This window comes from Mastigoproctus giganteus, chromosome 7 (genome assembly GCF_048544385.1).
Source record: "Mastigoproctus giganteus isolate SK-2022 chromosome 7, ASM4854438v1, whole genome shotgun sequence".
NCBI classification, from domain to species: Eukaryota; Metazoa; Arthropoda; class Arachnida; order Uropygi; family Thelyphonidae; genus Mastigoproctus; species Mastigoproctus giganteus.
In genome coordinates, this window is record NC_143581.1 from 233,797,312 (window position 1) to 233,824,690 (window position 27,379).

At 36.7% G+C, this 27,379-nt stretch overlaps 1 protein-coding gene across 6 annotated transcripts in view; it reads left to right on the top strand.

Moving 5' to 3' along the window:
• The window catches only part of LOC150083775 (calcium/calmodulin-dependent protein kinase type II alpha chain), a 740,997-nt gene that overhangs the window by 576,485 nt on the left and 137,133 nt on the right, over nt 1-27,379 (top strand). For 2 of the 6 annotated variants that reach the window (XM_090378214.1, XM_090378215.1), the window contains one exon: nt 24,049-24,102. The exons of the other annotated variants lie outside the window; for them this stretch is intronic. In XM_090378214.1, the coding sequence (XP_090234340.1) occupies nt 24,049-24,102 (54 nt within the window). The remainder of the gene's footprint in view (nt 1-24,048; nt 24,103-27,379) is intronic. 6 annotated transcript variants of the gene reach the window in all.

Genomic DNA, 27,379 nt, shown 5'->3' on the forward strand with positions numbered 1-27,379 from the left:
GCAAGGCTTTTGTGGATTTATTGGATGATTGTTTTCTACATCAGCATGTTCGTGAGGCAACAAGAGGGAGCAATACTCTTGATCTGATTATCAGCAGTGATTCTTCATGCATTAAGAATCTGCAGATAAATGAACCACTAGTTGGCAGTGAACACAGTGTGTTGAAGTGGGATTTACTCAAGGAGGTAACTACCATCAGAGGTAAAGGGAAGAGTTTTTTGTTTTATTTACTGTTTTGTTTTTGTTTTAAATACTGAGACAGTATTTAAATTCTATACAGTGGGACCAACTGATGATGTTACCAACAGCAAACTCAAAATGGGAAGCATTCAAGGAACTAATCTTGGAGGCTACCAGGCTTTACATACCAACTAAGAAATATTGTTCAAGGTTTAGGCCTAAATGGTTGTCAGATGAACTAATGAGACATGTGGCAGAGAAGAAAAATGCATGGGATACATACAAATTAATGGGTGACATGGAAGCCTATGATAGATATAAGTTGGTCTGTAACCAAGTCACAAAGGAGATTAGGCAGGCAAAGGCAGACTACGAAAAATCTTTGGCAAAGGATGCAAAGAAAAACAGAAAAGAGTTCTTTACCTATTTAAACTCAAGAAGGAAAGGGATGAATCAGATTGGTCCACTGGATATTGATGGTTCAACAGTTGAGGATCCTGCTCAGGTGGCTAACAATCTAAACGAGTATTTTGCATCTACATTCACGAAGGAGAATGATGTAGGTAAAGTAAACATTGGCAGTGAGCTGGATGATTTTGTAATAACTGAGAGGAAAGTGGAGGAGAGATTGTTCAGGATAAACATAAAAAAGGCACCTGGGGTGGATGGCATCTATCCAGTTATATTAAAGGAGGCAGCAAAGGAAGTAAGCAAACCCCTAGCCATAATTATGAGAGCTTCTTTGGACTCAGGGGAGGTACCCATAGACTGGAGATGTGCAAATGTAACCCCAATTCACAAAGGAGGATCAAAGGCTGACACAACTAATTATAGATCTGTCAGTTTAACTTCTGTTCCAGGTAAATTAATGGAGGCACTGGTTAAAGAAGCACTGCAGGATCATCTAGACAAGAATTCAGTTATAGCTCAGACGCAGCATGGTTTTGTTAAGGGCAGGTCTTGCCTGACCAATTTGATTGGATACTATGATGTAGTCACAAAAGAACTGGATGCAGGGAATAACTTTGATATTATATATTTGGATCTTAGAAAGGCTTTTGATACTGTTGCACATGGAAGACTGCTGCACAAATTGGAGCAGTGTGGCATTGGAGGCAAATTGCTGCTATGGATAAGGGGATGGTTGAGTGGCAGAAGACAGAGAGTGGTAATCAATGGACACTGCTCAACGTGGACTAATGTTATTAGTGGAGTTCCTCAGGGTTCAGTGTTGGGCCCGTTGTTGTTTTCGGTGTTTATGAATGATATTGATGATGGGATATCAAGTTTAATGTCCAAGTTTGCAGATGATACAAAGGTTGGCAGGATTGTTAAGGACACCACTGACGCTATGTTGCTGCAACAGGATCTGGAAAGGTTGAACAGATGGGCTGAGAGGTGGCAAATGAAGTTTAACATTGAGAAATGTAAAGTACTACATATGGGAAACAGTAACCCCAGATCAACGTATCAACTCTGTGGTACTACACTGACAGTGGTGGAGAATGAAAAGGACCTGGGGGTAATTGTGCAGGCAGATATGAAGTTCTCTGAGCAGTGCAGACGAGCTGCAAGAGTAGCTCATCGTGTCTTGTCAATGATATACAGGAATTTTTCTAGCAGGGATAAGGAGGTGATTATTCCCTTGTATAAGGCAATGGTTAGGCCACATCTTGAGTACTGTATAGAGATCTGGAGGCCTCATTTCAAGAAGGATGTAGAGCTGCTGGAACGGGTACAGAGAAGGGCAACAAGATTAGTGAATGGAACAAAGGGTTGCTCTTACGCAGAAAGGCTTAAATTTTGCAAATTACAGTGTCTGGAGACTAGGCACCGGCGAGGTGATCTGATAGAGGTGTATAAGGCTTTGAATGGTTTGAGCATGCTCACTGCCAATGGGATTTTTCCTCTTGCTCAGAATAATCAGCTCAGAGGGCATAAATTCAAATTGAGGAAGGACGGATATTGGATAGATGTGCGGAAATTTGCCTTTGGCCAGCGGGTGGTGGGTTGGTGGAACCGACTTCCATCACTTGTTGTTGAAGTTGATAGCCTTAACAAATTTAAGGGTCAACTGGACAGGTATTTCGAACGAACGGAGGGGTGAAATGGGAGTGGTGTTTTTTTTTTTTTTTTTTGTTTGTCTGATGCTGAATAAGCTTGCTTTGTTGCATCATATGCCTCTACTAATGCTAATACTAATAACCAAGTATAAATAAGTCAAGTAATTTTAGTACAGTGCCTTTCACTACTACTAACATATACATATATATATGTATATAAGTTTGATGTAATAAAACAAAGGAAAAAGAGCTAACAAATGGAAGTGTAAAGAACGCAAAGTGCCATAACTAGTAGAAAAATTACAGGAAGAAAGAAAGAGAAGTATTGAAGGTGGATAATAGGGGACGAATGTGAAAAATCTAAATGATAAATCAAATTATAAGAAATTAACAGCTGAATTAGAAAGCCAATTAGAAGGAAAAAATCATTACTTGCAAAGAAATATCAAGCGTCAAATAGAAGGTGGAAAAATATTTTGATGATATAAAAACTGAAAAATAAGGGGGAAAAAAATAAGAGTTTGAATTTTTGATGCAGTCTGAAAAAGATTAAAAGTTATGTATCAATAACTGCATTCCTATGCTTATGTATAGTAATGGAAGAGAAATATTAAACATTAAATCTGCATGGGGGGGGAAATGTTGACTAAAAAGGAAAGTAAAAGCAGTAAAATTTTCCATAAAAATAGGTAGGGCCTACCCTATTTTATCATTATCATTTAGGTTTTTCACATTCTTTTCTTATCATCCACCTTCAATACTTCTCTTTCTTCCTTTTTGGCCTTTTTCTTCTAGTTATGGCACCTTGTGTTCTTTACACTTCTGACTGTTAGTTCTTTTTCCCTCGTTTTATTACATAAACCTTATATATATGCAGTAAACACACACACACACACATGAGTGCTCAGTCCAACACAGCTGAGTGGTCAGTTACAGTGGGTGAAAAAGCATGTGTTTTGAGTGAATCATAGTTCAAGCTTACATGACTGAATATGATTAATAACTGAATTTATTGTCAGAATAATTAATGCAAACTCTTCTGACTTTGTGGTTGTTCCACCATATAAACAAGAAGATATTCGTCATGCAAATCTAAATTCATAGCATGTGTTAATTCAGATTTTCTTAGGTTAAGACTTTATTTACAAACGTAGAACAGCATATTTTAGTATTTTGTTTCATTAAATTAAATTTGTGTGGTTATTAATGATTCAAATCCCACAATAAAACTTGAAATAGTTCTGCTAAACTGCATAATTTTTTTCTGGTTATTGTTAGCAAAAATAACTTAAGCTAATAATAACTGGAAGTAAGTTAAAAAATCTCTCTTGCAACAAACTACTGAATAAATAAATTTTTTAGAAAAACTCATATGCAGACTCTGAACTAATCAAAAAGAATAAAAACATAATGAACATCAATGGATTTCTGAGTGCATTAGTTCTCTTTTCTTTCTGTATTTTTTTATTTAGAATAAAATTTAGAGTTGAATCATTAATGTATGCTGACTGGTCAAAACATGTTCTGACATTTGTTTTGCAATATGCATGATATGTCTTTGTCGAAAGCTGATAATGCTAGTAATGTGCTACAATATATGTATATGTTATAATTCATCTATTTCTTCCTGAAATTATTCAAAGTATGCACATCCATGATACCAGATGGTTATAAGTTTTAACAATCACTTGTTTTCTGGTTGAAAGCAGATTTTCACACATCTGTCATGCAGTGGTCCTTGTTTCTTTCTCAATTTAAATTTATGTTCCCTTATGTGTGTTGTCTGAGAAACTTCTGTGATGGGATCCTTAAGTGAGGATCCCATTAATATTTAGTTAATTCAGTCCATTTTGAAGCCTTGAACACTTCAGTCAAGTCTCCTCACAAGTGCCTAGTTTCCAATTGCTATAATTTGTAGAACTTTGTGGTAAGAGTGTACTTTTGTAACCTTACTAATCTGGTAGCTCTTCACTGTGCATGCTCCATGAGATCCACATCTTTTTTAAAATGACACTTCCAGGTCTGTATACAGTACTCGAAATGTGGCGTAACTTCAGATTAATCCAAATTAATGAAAAGTGCAGATTACAAAATATAAATATTTTCAAGTTTCATTTCATAAAAACAAGCAAATTTATTCCATTCCAGTATGCATTTAATTTCGGACACATACAACAAGAAGAGAAATAAAATTTTATGAAAATGTTTATACAGTATTTAAAGCAAAATGGAACAGTGGAAGTTTAAATCAAATAGAATCAGAGTAATACAATTTTTTAAACAATAAACTTTAATTATGCTAAATGTTAATCACTGTAAATTTAATCAGATGTATAATCAGTCCCTCCCCAATTGTGTTTTAATTTTTTAAAGAAATCAAAAAATGTTATGTTGAATAAAGGTCCTGTTTTACTGATCTTTCATAACATTGCTCTTCACTTCACTTTTCTTGGATAAAAATAGTTTTTGAATTCCTTGTTTTGCAATAATGCAATAAGAGTATCAGGTTTGCTTCTGCTCCTTTGTGTAATCTTTTTTCCTGTCTTTGTTTTCGTTTTCTTTTCCTTCTGTTTCCACTTCACCTACAAATTTTCTCCTCCAAAATACTGTTAATATTTCTTCTTTTATCACCAAAATTAATTTAATATTTTGTGACTATTGTGCAACACATTTTGACAATTTCATCAATTCCATGTAAATAAATAAGAATATTGCCATCATTTAATAGCTTTTTATTTATTTAGATGGAAAAATTATAATAACTTGTTATGCATATTTTATATTGGCCATTGACTGTTCCCTTGCTATTAGACTCATCAAAACAAACCACCCTTTAGTTATTTTCTTTGATATTAATGGTTACAACTGAGCATGACTCCCTGAACCGTGGGCCAACAGTTTGTATGAGGGCTGTGGTAATTGGGAGCTAAGAAAAGGCAGTTGATATTGTCTTTGTAGCTTGATAAAACATCTAAAACATCTTGGGTAAATATGTATTAATGTTTTCATTTTCACTTAATTTTTTCTTTACTTCTTTTACAAAGAAGTAAAGGAAACGTTGCAACATCATTTTGAAAAGTTCAAATTTCCATTAGATTCTTGCTTAGAAAAAATCTTCACTCTGCATAAATAAATATATATACACAAAGAAGGCAGCAAACCAAATTAGTGAAGTTTAAATTTTATAGATTTTAATGTACTACGAATGAGTTTAGGGTTGGGAGGAAGGAAGGAACATGTTGACACAAAGAGCAGAAGTAAAGCAAATATAGAAGAACATGTTGACTTAACAAGGTATACTGCCAGGTAAGATTTAAAGTACTGCCTTACATATGGATTTTTTTTTTAATAATAAATTTACAACTACATTATTAATTCCTAACATTTACTAGCACACACTTCTTGAATATTTTTCATAAAGTCAAATTTGCCAATAATATTTTTTTTATTTAAAAAATTAAATGTGTGAATAACATAAATGTCAAAAATAAGGTTCCAATTCAGTGGTTGGTTAATTTAATCAGCAAATCACCTTTCTGGTGATAACATTTTTTTATTTAGATCTTTTGTTTAGCGTTATCATTAGTAAAGGCATATGATGCAAGAAAGCAAGCTTATATAACATCATATAACTTCCACAATGACTAATAGAAGTTTGTTCCAGCAATCAACTACCTGTTGGCTAAAGGCAAACTTACACACATCTGTTCTACAACTGTCTTTCCTCAGTTTCAATCTCTGCCAGCAATGAACTACCCACTGGCTAAAGGCAAACTTCCACACATCTATTCTACAATCATCTTTCCTCAATTTGAACTATGCCCCTCAGGTTCTTAATCTGAGCAAGCGGAAGTATCCCGTCAGCATTGAGCCTGCTCAAACCATTCAAGGCCTTATACACCTCAGACTACCTCGCAGGTGACTAGTCTTCAGACGTTGTAGTTTGCAGAATTTAAGCCTTTCTTTGTAAGAGCACCCCTTTGTGCTCCTCTCTGGCCTTGTTGCCCTTCTCTGTACTCTTTTTTGCAACTCTACATCCTTCCTAAAATGAGGCTTCCAGACCTGTATACAGTACTCAAGGTGTGGCCTGACCATTGCCTTATATAAGGGGATAATCACTTCCTTATCCCTGCTCACAAAATTCTTGTATATCATTGACAGGGCCCCATGACACTCTGGCAGCCTGTCTGCACTGCACAGAAAACTTCATATCTGACTGCACAATTACCCCCAAGTCTCTTTCATTCTCCACTGTCCAGTTGGTTCATCTCTCTGGGGTTACTGCTACCCAATGCAGTACTTTGCATTTGTCAGCATTAAACTTCAGTTGCCACTTCCTCATCTGCCCAACTTTTCCAGATCCTGTTGCAGCAGCATACTGTCATTACTATTATTAATAATCCTCCCACCTTTGTATCATCTGCAAACCATTCTTTTATCCATTAGCATTAGTAGAGGCATTTGATACAAGAAAGCAAGCTTATGCAGCATCAGCCAAAAAAAAAAAAAAAAACCGCTATCAACTTCCACGACAAGGTATGGAAGTCTGTTCCGCCAACCAACCAACCACCCGCTGGCTAAAGGCAAATTTCCGCACGTCTATCCTACATCTGTCTTTCCTCAATTTGAATTTATGCCCTCTCAGGTGATTATTCTGAGCAAGAGGAAGAATCCCATCAGCATTGAGCATGCTCAAACCATTCAAGGCTTTATACACCTCTATCAGATCACCTCGCTGGTACCTAGTCTCCAGACACTGTAATTTGCAAAACTTAAGCCTTTCTTCGTAAGAGCACCCCTTTGTTCCATTCACTAATCTTGTTGCCCTTCTCTGTACTCGTTCCAGCAGGTCTACATCCTTCTTGAAATGAGGCCTTCAGACCTGTATACAGTACTCTAGGTGTGGCCTGACCATTGCCTTATACAAGGGAATAATCACCTCCTTATCCCTGCTAGAAAAATTCCTATACTATAGCAACTTGCCCTTAATGCCATACTGCTCCAATGTGTACAGTAGTCTTCCATGTTCAACAGTATCAAAAGCTTTCCTGAAATACAAGTATATGATATCAGAATTATTTTTTCCATCCAGTTCCTTTGTGACCATGTCATAGTATCCAATCAAATTGGTCAGAAAAGACTTAGCCTTAATAAACCCATTCTGTGTCTGAATTATTACTGCTGTCTTGTCTAGTTGATAATGCAATGCTTCTTTAACAGTGACTCCATTATTTTGCCTGGAACAGAAGTCAAACTAACAGGTCTGTAATTACTTGTTTCATCCTTTGCCCCCCCCCCCCTGTGAATTGGAGATACATTTGCACATCTCCAGTCCATGGGGATTTCCCTCAAGTTCAAGGATGCTCTCATAATTATGGCTAAGGGTTTGCTTATTTCCTTTGCCACTTATTTCCTTTAATATAACTGGATAGATCCCATCCACCCCAGGTGCCTTTCTTATGTTTAACTTCAACAATTTCTCCTCCACTTTCTCTCAGTTATTACAAAATCATTTAACTCCCTGTTAGAGTTTGATAAACATCTGGTATCCTATGATAAATAATAGACATATTAATTATCTTTGTAGCTACAAAACTCAAGGCCAATATCATGAAGATACATATATTCAAGGACAGTTTTGCTAATGTATAATTAATAGTGAAATAAATTTTTCACATTTTACTGTATAACATTTCTGTTATACAGAAGAATTCTGTCATGCTTATAATAGTAAGCTGGCAGCTATGATAGAATGCGCAATTGCTGTTCAATTGCTTGCTGCTAACTTTTACTTGATTTTGAATGTTTAATTGACAATTGTGAGGTTAGAACTTTAATGAAAAACTTTTGTGATTGTTTAGATAAAAAAGAAAAAGGTTAATTTATTTAACCTTATTTATTTTATTTTAATTTATTTAAATTTATATATCCAATTTATTTTAAAGTCTTGCTTTTCAAGCAAGACTTTAAAACAAATTGACTCTGAAACAGTTATCGTGTGACTGATATTAATAGTCGTATATATTGACAAAAATGTAGTTAGTGAACAAATAAGAATAATGCACATGCATACATGCTTTATAAATTTTACATTACATAGCTTAAATAAATAAAACATATATATAATACTGGAACTCAGAACAGTACAGCTACTATAATGAAGTACAAATTAGTGTTGAAGTTGAAGACATCATTTGGTTGTTTTGCAGGTATAGATCACAGGTTTTAGTGAATTAAAGATGAATTGAATTTTATTTCTGAAGAGAAGCTTTATTTTTAAGTTATTGGCATATTTACACAAATATAGCAGTAAGTATACGAATATAACATGATGTTTCAGGTTAAAGCTTGATGATTGAAGTTTCCAGGAGGCAGAAGGTAGGAGGTTTTTTTTTTTTTTTTTTTTTTTTTCTGATTGAAAGATGAAAACTGATGAAAGAACTCTTTCATCAGGAAAGATGAAAGAATATCATCAGGTAGTCATCAAGCGTATTATTTCTTGATGGAAAATAGTTTACAGTTTGTTTTATTTGCATTTTGAAGAAAGGGAATTCTTTGTTGCATAACATCTCATAGTTTAAAGGCTGAAAATTGAAGAAGAGTACAGTCAAAAAGGCTCTGTTTGAATGATGTAAAATAAAACTGTTAGATTTTGATGGTTTGTGAATATAAGTTGAATTAAGATATACTTACCTCATGTTTCTTGTGGGATATAAATGTATCTAATTAGAATGTGTTTGAAATTTATGTGTAATATATGCCTATATACCTGTGTGTTGTTGAACTATTATTCCTTTACAGTGACATGTTTGTGTTTGGTCTTTTCTTACACAGTGAATGTTTTGGAAGAAATGAGCCTGTCACACTAAATACACCTCCAATCTGTTGCATGTCTTTGGGTACAGAGTGGAAATGCTTACTACCTCACTGTGTTGGAAGAACGAAGTGTCATGTTCTGGGGATGTGTCTTATAATATGGTCTAGGTCTGCTCCTCACAGAGCATTCAACTAAGAATGCTCTGTCCTATATGATGTCTTAGACATGTTTCTTAGACAACCCTTTGTGCCATACATTACTATTGGCAGTTTTCTGGAACTACTTTCAGCATAACAGTGCTCCATGCCACAAAATAAGGATTATAAATGCCTAATTTTGGTGGTGACAGGGGGGAGGGGTGGAATCAAGTGTTGCATTGATGGGTGCAGAGCCCCAGCCTCAACCCAGTTGAATGTCTTTTGAATAAACTTGATATAGAATTAGGGCAAGGCTAAGGTGACTCTGATATAGCTCAAAAACTCTTTAGGAAGCAAGATAATACTACATCTTTCTACAAGAAATTCGTAGATAGTCTTCCATTGAAATAGTCATTGTTACACCCAAAGCGGTGTTAATACACTAATTTTTCTGAATCAATGTGTATTTTGTTCATAACTATAAGTTCTGTGACTTTTGGCAGGATAGTGTAGGGGGAAACTTGTGGTTTGTGTGTAATGATAAAAGTAGAATGATGTAGAATGTAATTGTGAGATCTATGTCGCCTTTTAGAAAGCAGATTTTGACAAAATTAAAATAATCACAATTTGTGGGGGGGGGGGGGGAGTTGCCAATTGATTATATAGCTGCGCTGCAGAACATCTCACCACACTAGTTAATGATAATTTAGAATAGTGACAGGCTAAAAGATATGTCTATTAAACATTCTGATATTCATTTAACATTCTATGACAAGAGATTTTCTTTTGATTGTTTTATTGTTGATTTTGATTGTTTCCATTTTTCAGTAGTACTGAAAAATGGAAATAATCAAAATGGAAATGGAAATCTAACAGACTCTAAGAAAAGTCAATTATAAAAAAGAAGTCTATTATATGTCTTTTTAAAATTTATTAATATCTGTATATTAGTGGGTAAAATGACCCTTTTGGCTGACATGAGTTAGTCAACCAAAGTCAGCATTTTTAGTATAATAATGGGCAAGTGGTTGAGTAATTGAATCGAATTACTGATTCCATTCATTGAGTATCCAAGATATTCAATGCCAACCTGCTGGAGGGAAATGGCAAATAAATTAAAGGCCAGCTAATGAACAAATAAAATTATTGGGAGGGGGGCAGTCATGGTGTGTGTTTGTTCAGGTATTTAGGAAAATAGTTGGTATCTGCTGGATTCACTTGGCACACGAAGTAACAAAGGATAACAAGGAATGAATGAAAATTACAGTAGAAGTCCTCTTAACTACTTAAAACTGTACAAGCATGTGTTTCACTTAAAACACAAGCTTGTACATTCATTTACATAAAACCAGTTTTTTCAGCATAGTTTCTGATTCATCAATGACTATGCTAAAAAACATGGCTTCCAAAATATGGTTGCCTTCCCCCTGCAGTTGTGGTAAGCAGGGGACACCTGTTTACACAAATAGACAACATACATTCCCACACACCTGACAGTAAAACAGGCCATTTCAAGGAATTATTATTATTAGCCATAAGGTGCAAGGAAACCTGAGGCTTATGCTGCATCAGCCAAAAAAATCCTGTTACCCTGAGAGAGAGAGAGAGAGAGAGAGAGAGAGAGAGAGAGAGAGAGAGAGAGAGAGAGAGAGAGAGAGAGAGAGAAGTAGAAGGGAATCACCAAGAAAGCAAGAAAGAGAAGAATGATGATATCTAGCTTAGGACCCTGGGTTTGCCAAGCCCATACTCACCAGATGTGAGCCCCTGGGTTTTTTTTTTTATATATATATTCTGGGCATATAGGATAATAATTTTACCTAGCATTTAACCAATTTCCACTCACTTTTTCTCCCTCTTTCATGCAGAAGCAACCCGAATATGGACATCACACATTTTTATTTATTTATTTATTACAGAGCACGTCATTCATTGGGCCATCGCACATCTAACAGACATGGCCAACTTGGACCCTATTATATACACACATGACAGCCAGGACTCTGCTGTGAAAGACAACTTCTTCACAAGCTGTCTTTGGCACTTAAATATACATTTTTGGGGTTGGTTTTGATTTGTAAGATCTAGTGGTTGGTTGCAGTGTCTTAAAGTTCCATTTTTAAGGGCACAAAAGGTGATATAGTTGTACACGTTGGCACTAATGATATCAAGAGTAGGAGACCGGCAGAATTGCTTAACAAGTACAGGTCACTGTTGAAAAATACAAGAATATTTGCTGATGCTATCGAGGCAGTGTTAGGTGGGTCGGAAAACTGCTAGCTTGGGGAGAGACAAAGACCAATAGATTGACAGTAGCCACTGGCAGAGGTGAAAGAGATTCTTGCACTGCTTCTATTGGAATGAGCAGAAGCCTGAAAAACAAGACTCAGGATATTTCAGAGACTGCTGGGAGTCATTGTGGTACAAGTAAACACATGGGTTGTGTTAGGGTAGCTAAGAATAAAAATAGGTGCATGTATATTTGCGTGCACACCAATGCTAGGAGTTTAGTAAATAAATTTGATGAATTTGAGGTATTGCTCAAAACATCAAACGCAGATATTGTTGGGATATCAGAGACTTGGTGTCACACAGATATAAGGAAGGCAGAACTGGAATTTGGGGAGTACAACGTCTACAGAAAGGATAGACTGGATAGGAAGGGAGGAGGGGTTATGGTATTAGTTAAGAAATACATAAAATCCAAGGAAGTGAAGCCAGTGGACATCACTGGACAGTGCAGTGTCGAGTCAGTTTGGTGTGACATAAGCATTGGGAGATCAAAATTGAGAGTAGGAGTGTGCTATAGGCCTAATGACTCTGATGAGTATAATAAGAAACTGTACAGGGAAATAGAGTGGGCCAGTAAATCAGAGAGTCTTATAATGGGAGATTTTAATTTCCCAGATATTGACTGGAGTTTGGGGGCTGGTCACTCACACACTAGCAAGGCTTTTGTGGATTTATTGGATGATTGTTTTCTACATCAGCATGTTCGGGAGGCAACTAGAGGGAGTAATACTCTTGATTTGATTATCAGCAGTGATTCTTCATGCATTAAGAATCTGCAGATAAATGAACCACTAGGTGGCAGTGATCACAGTGTGCGGAAGTGGGATTTACTCAAAGAGGTAACTACCATTAGGGGTAAAGGGAAGGGTTATTGCTTTGTAAAGGCGACTACGATGGACTTAGACAGTATTTAAATTCTATACAGTGGGACCAACTGATGATGTTACCAAGAGCAAATGCAAAATGGAAAGCATTCAAAGAACTTATCTTGGAAGCTACTAGGCTTTATATACCAACTAAGAAATATTGTTCAAGGTTTAGGCCTAAATGATGTCAGATGAACTGATGAGGCATATGGCAGAGAAGAAACATGCATGGGATACATACAAATTAACACATGACACAGAAGCCTATGATAGATACAAGTTGATCTGTAACCAAGTTACAAAGGAGGCGAAGGCAGAGTACGAGAAATCTCTGGCAAGGGATGCAAAGAAAAACAGCAAAGAGTTCTTTACTTATGTAAACTCTAGAAGGAAGGGGATGAATGAGATTGGTCCACTTGATATCGATGGGTCAACTATTGATGATCCTGCTCAGGTAGCTAACAAACTAAATGAATATTTTGCATCGACATTCACACATGAGGAGTTATTTAGCGAGAGGAAAGCCAGGGGTGTATTCAACTCTAGCAGTAAGCTAGAGAATCTTGTAATAACTGAGAGTAAAGTGGAGGAGAAACTGTTGAAGATAAACACAAGAAAGGCACCTGGGGTGGAAGGGATCTATCCAGTTATATTAAAGGAAGTAAGCAAACCCTTAGACATAATTATGAGAGCTTCCTTGGACTCAGGGGAGGTACCCGCAGACTGGAGATGTGCAAATGTGACCCCAATTCACAAAGGAGGATCAAAGGCTGACACAAGCAATTATAGACCTGTGAGTTTAACTTCTGTTCCAGGAAAATTAATGGAGGCACTAGTTAAAGAAGCACTGCAGGATCATTTAGACAAGACTTCAGTTATAGCTCGGACACAGCATGGTTTTGTTAAGGGGAAATCTTGCCTGAACAATTTGATTGGATACTATGATGCAGTCACAAAGGAACTGGATGCAGGGAATAACTTTGATATTATATACTTGGATCTTAGAAAGGGTTTTGATACTGTTGTACATGGAAGACTGCTGCAAAATTTGGAGCAGTGTGACATTGGAGGCAAATTGCTGCTGTGGATAAAGGGGTGGCTGAGGGGGAGAAGACAGAGAGTGGTAATCAATGGACACTGCTCGTCGTGGACTAATGTTATTAGTGGAGTCCCTCAGGGCTCAGTGTTGGGTCCATTATTGTTTTCTGTATTCATAAATGATATTGATGATAGTATTTCAAGTTTAATGTCGAAGTTTGCAGACGATACAAAAGTAGGCAGGGTTGTCAAGGACACTACTGACACTATGCTGCTGCAACAGGATCTGGAAAGGTTGAGCAGATGGGCTGAGAGGTGGCAAATGAAGTTTAACATTGACAAATGTAAAGTACTACACATGGGAAACAGCAACCCCAGAGCAACGTATCAACTCTGTGGTACTACACTGACAGTGGTAGAGAATGAAAGGGACTTGGGGGTGATTGTGCAGGCAGATATGAAGTTCTCTGAGCAGTGCAGACGGGCTGCAAGAGTGGCTCATGGAGTATTGTCAATGATATACAGGACTTTTTCCAGCAGGGATAAGGAGGTGATTATTCCATTGTATTAGGCAATGGTCAGGCCACACCTAGAGTACTGTATAAGGTCTGGAGGCCTCATTTCAAGAAGGATGTAGTGCTGCTGGAACGAGTACAGAGAAGGGCAACAAGATTAGTGAATGGAACAAAGGGGTGCTCTTACGAAGAAAGGCTTAAGTTTTGCAAATTACAGTGTCTGGAGACTAGGCACCAGCGATGTGATCTGATAGAGGTGTATAAAGCCTTGAATGGTTTAAGCATGCTCAATGCTGATGGGATTCTCCCTCTAGCTCAGAAAAATCTCCTGAGAGGGCATAAATTCAAATTGAGGAAAGACAGATGTAGGATAGACGTGCGGAAATTTGCCTTTAGCCAGCGGGTGGTTGGTTGGTGGAACAGACTGCCATCCCTTGTGGTGGAGGTTGATAGCCTAAATAAGTTTAAGGCTCAGCTGGACAGGTATTTTGAACGAACAGAGGGGTGAAGTGGAAGTGGGTTTTTTTTTTTTCTGGCTGATGCTGCATAAGCTTGCTTTCTTGCATCAAATGCCTCTACTAATGCTAATGCTAAAAACTCTGTGGTACTACACTGACAGTGGTAGAGAATGAAAGGGACCTGGTGGTGGTTGTGCATGCAGATATGAAGTTCTCTGAGCAGTGCAGACGGGCTGCAAGAGTAACTCATGGTGTATTGTCAATGATATATAGGAATTTTTCTAGCAGGGATAAGGAGGTGATTATTCCCTTGTATAAGGCAATGGTTAGCCAAAAAAAAAAAAAAAAAAAAAACCACTTCACCCCTCTGTTCGTTCAAAATACCTGTCCAGCTGAGCCTTAAACTTATTTAGGCTATCAACCTCCACCACAAGGGATGGCAGTCTGTTCCTCCAACCAACCACCCGCTCGCTAAAGGCAAATTTCCGCACATCTATCCTACATCTGTCTTTCCTCAATTTGAATTTATGCCCTCTCAGGTGATTATTCTGATCTAGAGGAAGAATCCCATCAGCATTGAGCATGCTCAAACCATTCAAAGCTTTATACACTCGCTGGTGCCTAGTCTCCAGACACAGTAATTTGCAAAACTTAAGCCTTTCTTCGTAAGAGCACCCCTTTCTTTGATGATCCTGCTCAGGTAGCTAACAAACTAAATGAATATTTTGCATCGACATTCACACATGAGGAGTTATTCAGCGAGGGGAATGCCAGAGGTGTATTCAACTCTAGCAGTAAGTTACAGAATCTTGAAATAACTGGGAGTAAAGTGGAGGAGAAACTGTTGAAGACAAACACAAGAAAGGCACCCGGGGTGGATGGGATCTATCCAGTTATATTAAAGGAGGCAGCAAAGGAAGTAAGCAAACCCTTAGCCATAATTATGAGAGCTTCCTTGGACTCAGGGGAGGTACCCATAGACTGGAAATGTGCAAATGTGACCCCAATTCACAAAGGAGGATCAAAGGCTGACACAAGTAATTATAGACCTGTGAGCTTAACTTCTGTTCCAGGAAAATTAATGGAGGCACTGGTTAAAGAAGCACTGCAGGATCATTTAGACAAGACTTCAGTTATAGCTCAGACACAGCATGGTTTTGTTAAGGGGAAGTCTTGCCTGACCAACTTGATTGGATACTATGATGCAGTCACAAAAGAACTGGATGCAGGGAATAACTTTGATATTATATACTTGGATCTTAGAAAGGCTTTTGATACTGTTGCACATGGAAGACTGCTACACAAATTGGAGCAGTGTGACATTGGAAGCAAATTACTGCTATGGATAAAGGGGTGGTTGAGGGGGAGAAGACAGAGAGTGGTAATCAATGGACACTGCTCATCGTGGACTGATGTTATTAGTGGAGTCCCTCAGGGCTCAGTGTTGGGTCCATTATTGTTTTCTGTATTTATAAATGATATTGATGATGGTATATCGGGATTAATGTCCAAGTTTGCAGACGATACAAAGGTTGGCAGGGTTGTCAAGGACACTACTGACACTATGCTGCTGCAACAGGATCTGGAAAGGTTGCCTCCAATGTCACACTGCTCCAATTTGTGTAGCAGTCTTCCATGTGCAACAGTATCAAAAGCCTTTCTAAGATCCAAGTATATAATATCAAAATTATTCCCTGCATCCAGTTCTTTTGTGACTGCATCATAGTATCCAATCAAGTTGGTCAGGCAAGACTTCCCCTTAACAAAACCATGCTGTGTCTGAGCTATAACTGAAGTCTTGTCTAAATGATCCTGCAGTGCTTCTTTAACCAGTGCCTCCATTAATTTTCCTGGAACAGAAGTTAAGCTCACAGGTCTATAATTACTTGTGTCAGCCTTTGATCCTCCTTTGTGAATTGGGGTCACATTTGCACATTTCCAGTCTATGGGTACCTCCCCTGAGTCCAAGGAAGCTCTCATAATTATGGCTAAGGGTTTGCTTACTTCCTTTGCTGCCTCCTTTAATATAACTGGATAGATCCCATCCACCCCGGGTGCCTTTCTTGTGTTTATCTTCAACAGTTTCTCCTCCACTTTACTCCCAGTTATTTCAAGATTCTGTGGCCTACTGCTAGAGTTGAATACACCTCTGGCATTCCCCTCGCTGAATAACTCCTCATGTGTGAATGTCGATGCAAAATATTCATTTAGTTTGTTAGCTACCTGAGCAGGATCATCAACAGTTGACCCATCAATATCCAGTGGACCCATCTGATTCATCCCCTTCCTTCTAGAGTTTACATAAGTAAAGAACTCTTTGCTGTTTTTCTTTGCATCCCTTGCGAAGGATTTCTCGTAATCTGCCTTCGCCTGCCTAACCTCCTTTGTAACTTGGTTGCATATAAACTTGTATCTATTATAGGCTTCTGTGTCATGTGTTAATTTGTAAGTATCCCATGCATTTTTCTTCTCTGCCATATGCCTCATTAGTTCAACTGACATCCATTTTGCCTAAACCTGGAACAATATTTCTTAGTTGGTATGTAAAGCCTAGTAGCTTCCAAGATAAGTTCTTTGAATGCTTCCCATTTTGAATTTGCTGTTGGTAACATCATCAGTTGGTCTGACTGTATAGAATTTAAATACTGTCTCAGTCCATCGTAGTCGCCTTTACGGAAGCAATAACCCTTCCCTTTACCCCTAATGGTAGTTACCTCTTTGAGTAAATCCCACTTCAGCACACTGTGATCACTGCCACCTAGTGGTTCATTTATCTGCAGATTCTAATGCATGAAGAATCACTGCTGATAATCAAATCAAGAGTATTACTCCCTCTAGTTGCCTCCCGAACATGCTGATGTAGAAAACAATCATCCAATAAATCCACAAAAGCCCTGCTAGTGTGTGAGTGACCAACCCCCAAATTCCAGTCAATATCTGGGAAATTAAAATCTCCCATTATAAGACTCTCTGATTTACTGGCCCAGTCTATTTCCCTGTACAGTTTCTTATTATACTCATCAGAGTCATTAGGCCTATAGCACACTCCTACTCTCAATTTTGATCTCCCAATGCTTATGTCACACCAAACTGACTCAACAGTGCATTGCCCAGCGATGTCGACTGGCTTCACTTCTTTGGTTTTTATGTGTTTCTTAACTAATAGCATAACCCCTCCCCCCTTCCTATCCTGTCTGTCCTTTCTGTAGACGTTGTACTGCCCAAATTCCAGTTCTGCATCCCTTATATCTGTGTGACACCACGTCTCTGATATCCCAACAATATCTGCCTTTGATGTTTTGAGCGATACCTGAAATTCATCAAATTTATTTACTACACTCCTAGCATTGGTGTACATGCAAGTATACCTGCACCTGCTCTATTCTTAGCTACCCTAACACAACCCATGTGTTTACTTGTACCGCAATGGCTTCCAGCAGTCTCTGAAATATCGTGCATCTTATTTTTCAGGCTTCTGCTCATTCTAATAGAAGCAGTGCAAGAATCTCTTTCACCTCTGCCAGTGGCTACTGTCAATCTATTGGTCTTTGTCTCTCCCCAAGCTAGCAGTTTTCCGACCCACCTAACACTGCCTCGATAGCATCAGCAAATATTCTTGTACCCTTTCTATTTAAGTGTATCCCATCCCTATAGAAGCAATCTCTCCTGTTAACAAGTACAGTCCAGGCTGAAAAAAATTCTACCCCTTGAGCCTTGCACAGTCTTTCCAGGGCCGAATTGATCGACAAGGCTCTCATCATATACTCCCTCCTATCGTGTCTGGGCAGAATTGCAGACACTTTCAAATTCAACCCTAATTCTCAGCTTTTGTTCAACAGTGACCTGTACTTGTTAAGTAATTCTGCCGGTCTCCTACTCTTAATATCATTAGTGCCAACGTGTACAACTATATCACCTTTTGTGCCCTTAAAAGATGATATTTGCTCTACAACGTCATCAACCTTTGCCCCTGGCAGACATACCCTGCTCCTGTTCCACCTATCCTTTTTACAAAGCATGTTCCCCATTTCCCTGACAATAAGCTCTGGCGTTGATGTGGGCAGCTGAGAGCTTGATGGGCCCCTCAATTTAGTTTCTTCGAGGGCATCCACCCTGTCCTTCAAGCTCTCATATATTTATATTACTTTTTATATTGCCATCTCATTATTTATATTACACATGAATTTAAATTGCTCAAAACATTCTGGAACATAACCCTCACGTAAATTAAGAAGTCACTGTACTAATAATACTCCCAGATATATAAGTTAGCATTAGAGGCATATGATGCAAGAAAGCAAGCTTATACAGCATCAGCCAAAAAAAAAAAGAAGAAACCTTCCCATTTTACCCATCCATTTGCTCCAAATGTTTGTCTAGTTCTGCCTTCAATTTATTTAAGCTATCAACTTCTACAACGACAGATTGAAGTTTGTTCCAGCAATCAACCACCGGCTGGCTAAAAGCAAATTTCTACACATCTATTCTACAACTGTCTTTCCTCAGGCAATTAATCTGGGCAAGAGGAAGAATCCCATCAGGATTGAGCTTGCTCAAACCATTCAACGCCTTGTACACCTCAATCAGATCACCTCACAGGTGCCCAGTCTATAAACACTGTAATTTGCAAAACCTAAACCTTTCTTAGTAAGAGCAACCCTTTGTTCCATTTACTAATCTTGTTGCCCTTCTCTGCACTCGTTCCAGCAGATCTGCATCCTTCCTAAAATGTGGCCTCCAGACCTGTATACAGTACTCATGGTGTGGCTTGACCATTGCCTTATAAAAGGGGATAATCACATCCTTATCCCTGCTAGAAAAATTCTTGTATATCATTGACAAGACACCATGAGCTACTCTTGCAAACCGTCTGCACTACTCAGAAAACTTCATATCTGACTCCACAATTACCCCCAGGGCCTTTTCATTCTCTACCACCCTGAGTGCAGTACCACACAGTTGATATGTTACTCTGGGGCGATTTGGGATTGCTGTTCTTTTTTGCTTTATTAAAATTGCTGCTACTTTTCTGACCATCCTTGAAACCTGAATCAGTTCATCCTCAATTAGTGCTGCTTAGCTCTGGTCATTTACCTTGTTGCTGATCTTTATATCATCTGCAAATTTTTGAAATTGTATCGTCTAGCTGTTGATCTATATCATTAATGAAAATAAGAGACTTGGAATCTTTGAGATCCACCCGTAGGTCAGTTCTTTGAACTAGAACCAGTGGGTTTAACCAATCTGAAGAGTAACCAATTATCACATCCTTCTGCCTCCCTCCTGGCCTGCTGCCACCCTGTGAATGAAACTTCAAATCGTATCCATAATTCCGACATGTTGAAGCTTATCCAATTACCATTTGTGAGGGACTGAGTCAAATGCTTTTCCAAAATCAAAATGGACATTATTGAAATATTGCAGTGTTGGTATACTATTTCCAGCCATGATTGTATAACAAAATTTTGATGTCTATCCATTAGAATATTTAATTTCTACTAAATATTTCTGTATTGTATTCTTTATCATTGCGTCCGTGATTTTCTCCACCATCAAAGTCACACCGACTGGTCTGCAGTTACTCACTTCACACCTAGAACCACCTTTATGTAGTGGGAAATTACTAGCGCTTTTCCGATCCAGAGGAATCTCTCCCCCTTGATCCAATAATGTCTTCATAATTAACCTTAATGGTTCAGTGTATGCTCTTGCTACCTCGTTCCTTGGCTACTAGGTAATGCCATTGATTTTGGGAGTGTTACTTGCCTTTAGGCCAAAAAGTATTGCTAATTTATAGTGAACAACCTCACCTGCATAGCCCTCCTCACTTTGAAGGGTTTTTCGTCTCTAAAGATCCATACAAAGAATCTTTTCAGTTAATCAGCCAAATCAGCTGGGTTAACTAGGACACACCCATTACATAATAGTCCATTCAGCTTCTTTTTTTTCTTCTTTGTATTTACATACATGAAGAACCTTTTGTTCCCATCTTTGCTTGCTTAGACAGTGATTTTTAATACACACCCATTTGCCAACTTCACTTTTCTGAGGTATTATTACATGTCTGTTTGTAGTTGTCATAGGCTCCAGTACTTTTGATTGCTCTGTAATAACAGTCCTGGACCATCTTTTTCTGTTCTACTAGACTAGCCCACTCTCTTTTGATCCTGTTGCCCTCCTCCTCATGCTATATCTTCTGAATATAGCATGAGGCATTTATGACGTCTGTGATTATGTATGTTGTACAGTTATTTTGTACCTGTGCAACAGGTACGACATACCTGTTGCACCCACTATCTGATTTCTTGGCTTAACCTTAGATAAAAAAATTGACCTTTATTGACCATATCAAACAACTTAGAATCACTTGTTTCAAGAAATTAAACATATTGAGAGTATTATCAGCTACATCATGGGGTGCTGACCATCATACACTTTATTTATATCACACTATTGTAATATCACGGTTAGATTATGGATCTCCAGTTTACAACTCTGCTAGACCCAGCATCTTAAGGTTTTTGGACCCACAGTAGCCTGCACATTGCCCTTGGAGCCTCCCACACATCTCCTGTCCAGAGCCTTTATGCTGAAGCTCATGATCCTCCACTCTCTCTCTCTCTCTCTCTCTCTCTCTCTCTCTCTCTCTCTCTCTCTCTCTCTCTCTCTACGAAGACAAATTTTACTGTTAAATTATGCTGTCAAAATCAAAAGTCAACCCTGCATCCAGCATGGAAACATATTTTTACTCCAGATTGGAACAACTTGTATGCCATTTATCCATCAATAAATCTACCTGCTGTCATATATCTTCATTCATTATTCGATAATTGGCAGCTAGACCTTTCTAAAATAGCCACCATTAGTTTCACTGCACCTCCATGGACTCTCTGTCCTGCAGCATGTGATCTATCCTTGCAAGAATGGGGGAAAAGTACTTTTTCTCCACAGAATATAAAATAGCTTAACAAATCTCTAATTAAAAAATATGAATCTTATACCCAGATATACACTGATGGCTCGAAAATTGACCATGTCAGTGCTGCTGTGCGACAGAATATAGTGTTTAAATCCCACGAAATACACATCTTACTTTTAATGACATCTGGTAACTCCTACCATTGTTTGGCACATAATGGCCTTTAGCTGCCGTTGTGCCGTAAAACCTCCAACAACAAAATCACCCATTCCATCTGCATATAGAGGCTCTTGTCATACCCTTCACAATCTTCCACTCAGCATAATACTCTACTCTTATTTTCCTTTGCAACCAACTGCTTCACACTGCACAGATTCTGTGCTGTCAACCATAAGTTCTGAATTGCTTTAGGGGAATCTGAGAAGTTTTAATCATGCTGAAGCTACTTTTGATAAGTAAATGTGACCCCATTCTTCCTATTTGTCTGGTCTATCCTTCCTAACAAAACACACACAGTAGCGAAACTCATTATCCCCTGTTTGGGAGAACTGCACATTTCCGTTAGCCCTATTATGGCAGCATTAGTTATTCTGACCAGTAGTTCTAATTCACTCATTTTATTGATAACACTCTTGTCGTTGCTATAGACACAATTAAGACTGATTATAGTTTATTACCCTGACAAACCCCTTTAAGTCATTTAAGCTGGCTTCCCAAAAAATATAAGAATGTTCAGAATCATTTTCCCTGTACCAGTTATTTTTCTGGTATAAGAAATATCCTCCAAAGGTGACTTTACGAAGTGTTTGATTTTTCAAAAATATGGAATTTAAAATGTGTTGCTTTCAATTATTGAAACAAATAGTGATTTCTTATCTCAAGAGATTTCCCAGCATTCCTTTCACATTTAAATTACTCTCTTCAAATGAACGCAGTAGCATGAAAAATGGAGATTCGAAAATTCCTCATTAAAGTCTTGACTTTGTTATTCTAATGTTCAAATTGGATTTTAGAGAAATGACAATCCACTTTGCAAAGGTGTGCTTTTATTGGGGAAATAGGTTTCTAGTTAATAATTTTTAATTTTTTGTCTTCATGCTGTTTTTGTTTAAAAAAATTAAAGGCTTGGTCTCAATTAAGATAGATAAATGTTATCAGTGAAACAAAATCATGTTTTACCATACTCTAATCTACATCTTACTGTGAATTCTCTCATAATCACGAAGATGAATTCGTGTGAATGTTCACATTAACTATTCACGCTGTACCAGCATCTGTAGTACTAAGGGAAATAGTAATAACTCAGTGATGGACAGACTGCTAATGATAACGGCAAGCAAATTAGCACATTATAAGAGAAAGTTGGCACATGAAAATAAGTCATCATTCAGCATAATTAAGACGAAAAGAAGGACCATAAAAAATGTTCCTTCTCTTCCTCTTTAAATTTCTGTTTAAAAAATCCAAAGGGAGGAGGGAGAGAAAACAGGAAAAAAAAAAAAAAAAATCCTGGACATCCCTTTGTCAGATTTTAACTCAATTTTTTTCTAGACAAAGTGATAGTCCATCTGCTACCTCCCACTATCCCCTTGTAGCAAAGATTTCAGTTGAAAGCCAGATGATTTGCAACACTAGTTTGCTCATATATTTTGAAGCTTGATATGTGGTATCAAGTATGGGATTGAGGTTTGGATATTTTGCAGTAACTGGAGCACTAGTATATCAGCTGTCAACCTCAAGTTGACAGTTAGGTGGCTATAGTCTTGATCACTGACTGAGTCAATGGATAATTGGTGGCTCAAGTCACCCAACTCACTAACCATTGTTACTTATTTATTTAAATTAAATAGTTATTAATTTGTATATTCTTCCTTTTGAAAGCAATTGTTAGAAAACTGTGAATAATGAATAATGATGATTCTGTAAATAACTCCATAATCTCTCTCTCTCTTATGTGATGAATCCAACTTGAACTAGGTTGATATATCTTCTATGGTGTCAACATATTTAATTGAAGCTATATAAAATTTTATTAAATACACAATTCTCATTGGTTATAGGAACTAGCAATGCCTTTAGAAATGATTAAGCTATAAACATTTGAATCTAAAAAGTTTTCTATCATTAACTACCTACCATACCTACCATTAGTGCTTGTTAGATATTTTTCCTGTATAAATTAGATATGGCACTTTAAAAAATAATCATGCATTTAAACTGAATGTATTTTTAAATAAGATGTTTTTTAGAATCCTTATCACTTGGTTTTATTCCTAGTGCTGGAATGTTATATATTGCAAATGTGTGTGTGTGTGTTACATTTGTAACTCTGCCATGTGCCATTTGTTTCCCCCCCCCCCCTCATCTAAATTCTGTAAGGTTCAAATAATAGAGCTGTGTTAAAACAAGTAATTTATTCATATAAATGGAAATATTTAATTGGTAGGTTAAGAAAATGAGTAACTACTTGTTCAAGCATGTTTAGTTTTGCCAAATATTATTTTTTCTTCACTATTTGACAGCATGTGTTCATGCCCTGCCTAATGGTGACTGACTGTAAGGGGAGTGTGTGAGAATGTATGCATATTTTTGTACAAAGTGCTTAAAAGAGACACTTTTTTTGTTTGCTATTCATTTGCATTTGTTTCCTCATGCTTTCTTGTCTGCATGTTTTGGTAAACTGCATATTCTACTTGCACTTAAGTAATATTCAAATTTCCTCTTTTGCTTCATATGCCTTCTTTCCTCTTCCTTTCCTTCTCTCAGACAGTGTGCACTCAGGGCCTGAGAGGAGTAAAACTGTTATTCAAGTGGATCAAGGTGTGTATACCATTTCTGTGATGCTTACTTACAAATCATAATTTCTAATTTTAAAGGTCACCAGTAATGTTTTCTTATTATGTACTTCTTTACTTATTTCCTGATCATTTTTACAACAGTATTTTTGCTTATATTTTGAAAGGAGTAGTAAAAGATCTTTATTTTTTATTTATTTTTTTTTTTTGCTGCTCATCCATTTTGCAATTTTTTGTCATCGGTTTTTAACCGTTTTTGACTTTTATATCTTTTTTGAATTTTTGCATGTTCCAGTTTGGGTAATATTCAAAGTATAATTAGTCCAGAAGTTAATATATATATATACAAATTATTAAAAGTTATATTAGTATTTAAATAGTGATGTATATAAGTTTTCTGATCATGCTTTTCTGTAATTCATGTATAGTTTTTAAATATCTTATTGAGCAAGATGAGAGATGTCCATTTTGCCTCTTAAATTATAATTTTTAGTGAAAATGAAGGAAATTAAAATGAAACAATTAAGGATAGGAAAATAGGAAAATAATTACTTATTGTAAGATAATTAAATTTGACCTTTTGTATTTAGCTAAAGGCACAGTAGTATGTAAGAATGAAATCTAATCTGAAATTAAAAGCTCATTTGAAGATGTGAGATCTTCAACCATAATTAAATTTCATTACTTAGAAAAAAATTACATTCTGTCATCTTGCTTAATATTTGTTTGTTTGTTTTAATGGATTGTTTGTCTTAATGGATCTCTCAATGGGTTATTTTTCTCTTTTCTAGAGTATAGAAAAATTTTTTACCTTTAAAAAAGAAAAAGATTTAATATATTTTATAACAGAAATATTTCCTTACGTATAGAGTGACTCAGAAAATGACAAGACACAACCAAATGAATGAACACATTAAAAAAAAATAAAACACAAACAAGTTAGTGCAAAGCATCATTTTAGTTAATAACAAAGAAAAATACTGTGTGTCAGCATAACATATGAACATTTTGGAAATAAACAAGGAGTTACCTTTTATTCAGTCTGTAGGATTTCTTCTTTCCCAAATATCCTTATATGAATAAATTACGAAATGATACTTAAAACAAAATTACATAATTAAAAAATTTATAACTCATAATGTATTTCTCACTATTGACACATGGACAATCCAACACCCCAGGATCACAGCAGTGAACCCCACCCTGACCCAGAAATATTAAACCCCTAGCAACTTCTAGTGAAGGAAGACATTTTGTCATAAATGCAAAATTGGAATACAAATAAAATACTATTAAAATAAGATAAAACCATGCAATTAAAAATTCCTCACTGGAATATGAATAAAATACTATTAAAATAAGATAAAACAAAAAAATTAAAGGATTCCTCCCTTAAGCGGACTAAAACTTTTCAACTATTGTCATGTTTACAGGGTGGAATGAAACTAACGAAACTGGTGTATGTTGGGAAACTTATAAATAGGAGAGTGGTCTTTGGTACGCATGCGTTCGAAAGTCCATGAATCAGATATGAGAAATGGGTGATGAACGTTAATAGAGTTTTTTTGTATTTTCATTTCTCAAGTCTCGGCAGTCAATAACTTAGTACATTATGTTGAATACTTAAAATTTTAGCTTCATTAAACAGGATTGTATGGTTTTCATTTATCTAATGGAATGCTAGTTCCGATGCATCGCACACGATGCACAAACTGATGCTTCATGTTGCCCGACCCTCGAGTTTAAAATACATCTGGTAGATCCAATGTAAGACAAATCACAATCCTTACAAGAAATGTGGTAGACGATACAAGAAATGTGGTAGACGAGGTCATGTGTTTGTCCAGAAGTAGACAGTACTGTGTGATTTTTGAGTGTAGCATATAATTTACGGACTGGTTTTGCTACTATTTGCATTTCTGTACCTCTAAAGAGGTTTATAATTTGTCTATACCAGTGTTCAACGTAAGGCATTGAAATAAAATATTTTTAATAATCCTTTTATCATGTTTGTTTTTGATTATTTTGTCTTCAGCTTCTAATTTAATGCTATTGATAGAGGTAATCAGGTATCCTCTATTTAGGAACCTATTCGTCAGTTCTTCTATTTCTATCAGTAGGGCACGTTGTGTGGAAGAATATTTGAATCCGTTTAAGAACTGGTTTAGCATGATTGACCTTTTATATAAGTATGGGTGATAGCTGTTATAGTAAGAACATCCCCACAACTAAAATCCCCGTATTTTAGTTGCTTTAGTTGTGCCACTGAAATATAATCCTTTTTATGATATGAGGTAAGTAATTTGTTGTATTGATTAACCTCATAATCAAACACAGAAGAGTCTACCTCTTGGTATGTGGAACTATCTGATATAATTACCTGTAATTTTTTATTATAATCTGCTTTATTTAAAATGACTACAGTATCCCCCTTATCAGTTTTGTGGATTACAATATCCTTATTTTTCCTTAATTCCCGTAAAGCAATAACTTCATTTCTATTTAATCTCGGTACATCTGACTTTGTAGGATTGTTTATGATCTGATTGACCTGTTGGTTTATGATCTGATTCACCTGTTGGATTACTGGTTGAGGCTAATTATATTTTATTTGACAGTAAGATTTATAGACAGATTTTAGGTTTGCCTATGGGTTTAAACTTGTGCTGTCTAATATCGGAATTGTATTTAGATAGATTGGAAAATATACATTTAACAGTTTTTACCAAAAATCACATTTTATGGAAGATACCTCAATGACATCCTCATTATAATGGATAATGATACTACAAATGAAGTTTTGCAAACTTTTAATAATATGCACATTAGGTTAAAATTTAGTCTGGAGTTAGAACAAGAAGAAACAAAGTCCATAAATTTTCTAAACTTTACACTTAAGAGGGAGGGCGAAAATATTAATTTCAGTATTTATCGTAAGCCCATCAATACAGGGATGGTCTTACACTATAGTAGCTATCACCCATACTCGTATAAAAGGTCAATCATGCTAAACCAGTTCTTAAATGCATTCAAATATTCTTCCACACAACGTGCCCTACAGATAGAAATAGAAGAACTGGCGAATAGGTTCCTAAATAGAGGATACCCGATTACCTCTATCAATAGCATTAAATTACAAGCTTTACACACCTCTATCGGATCACCTCGCCAGTGCGTAGTCTCCAGACACTGTAATTTGCAAAACTTAAGCCTTTCTTCGTAAGAGTACCCCTTTGTTCTATTCACTAATCTTGCTGCCCTTCTCTGTACTAGTTCCAGCAGCTCTACATCCTTCTTGAAAT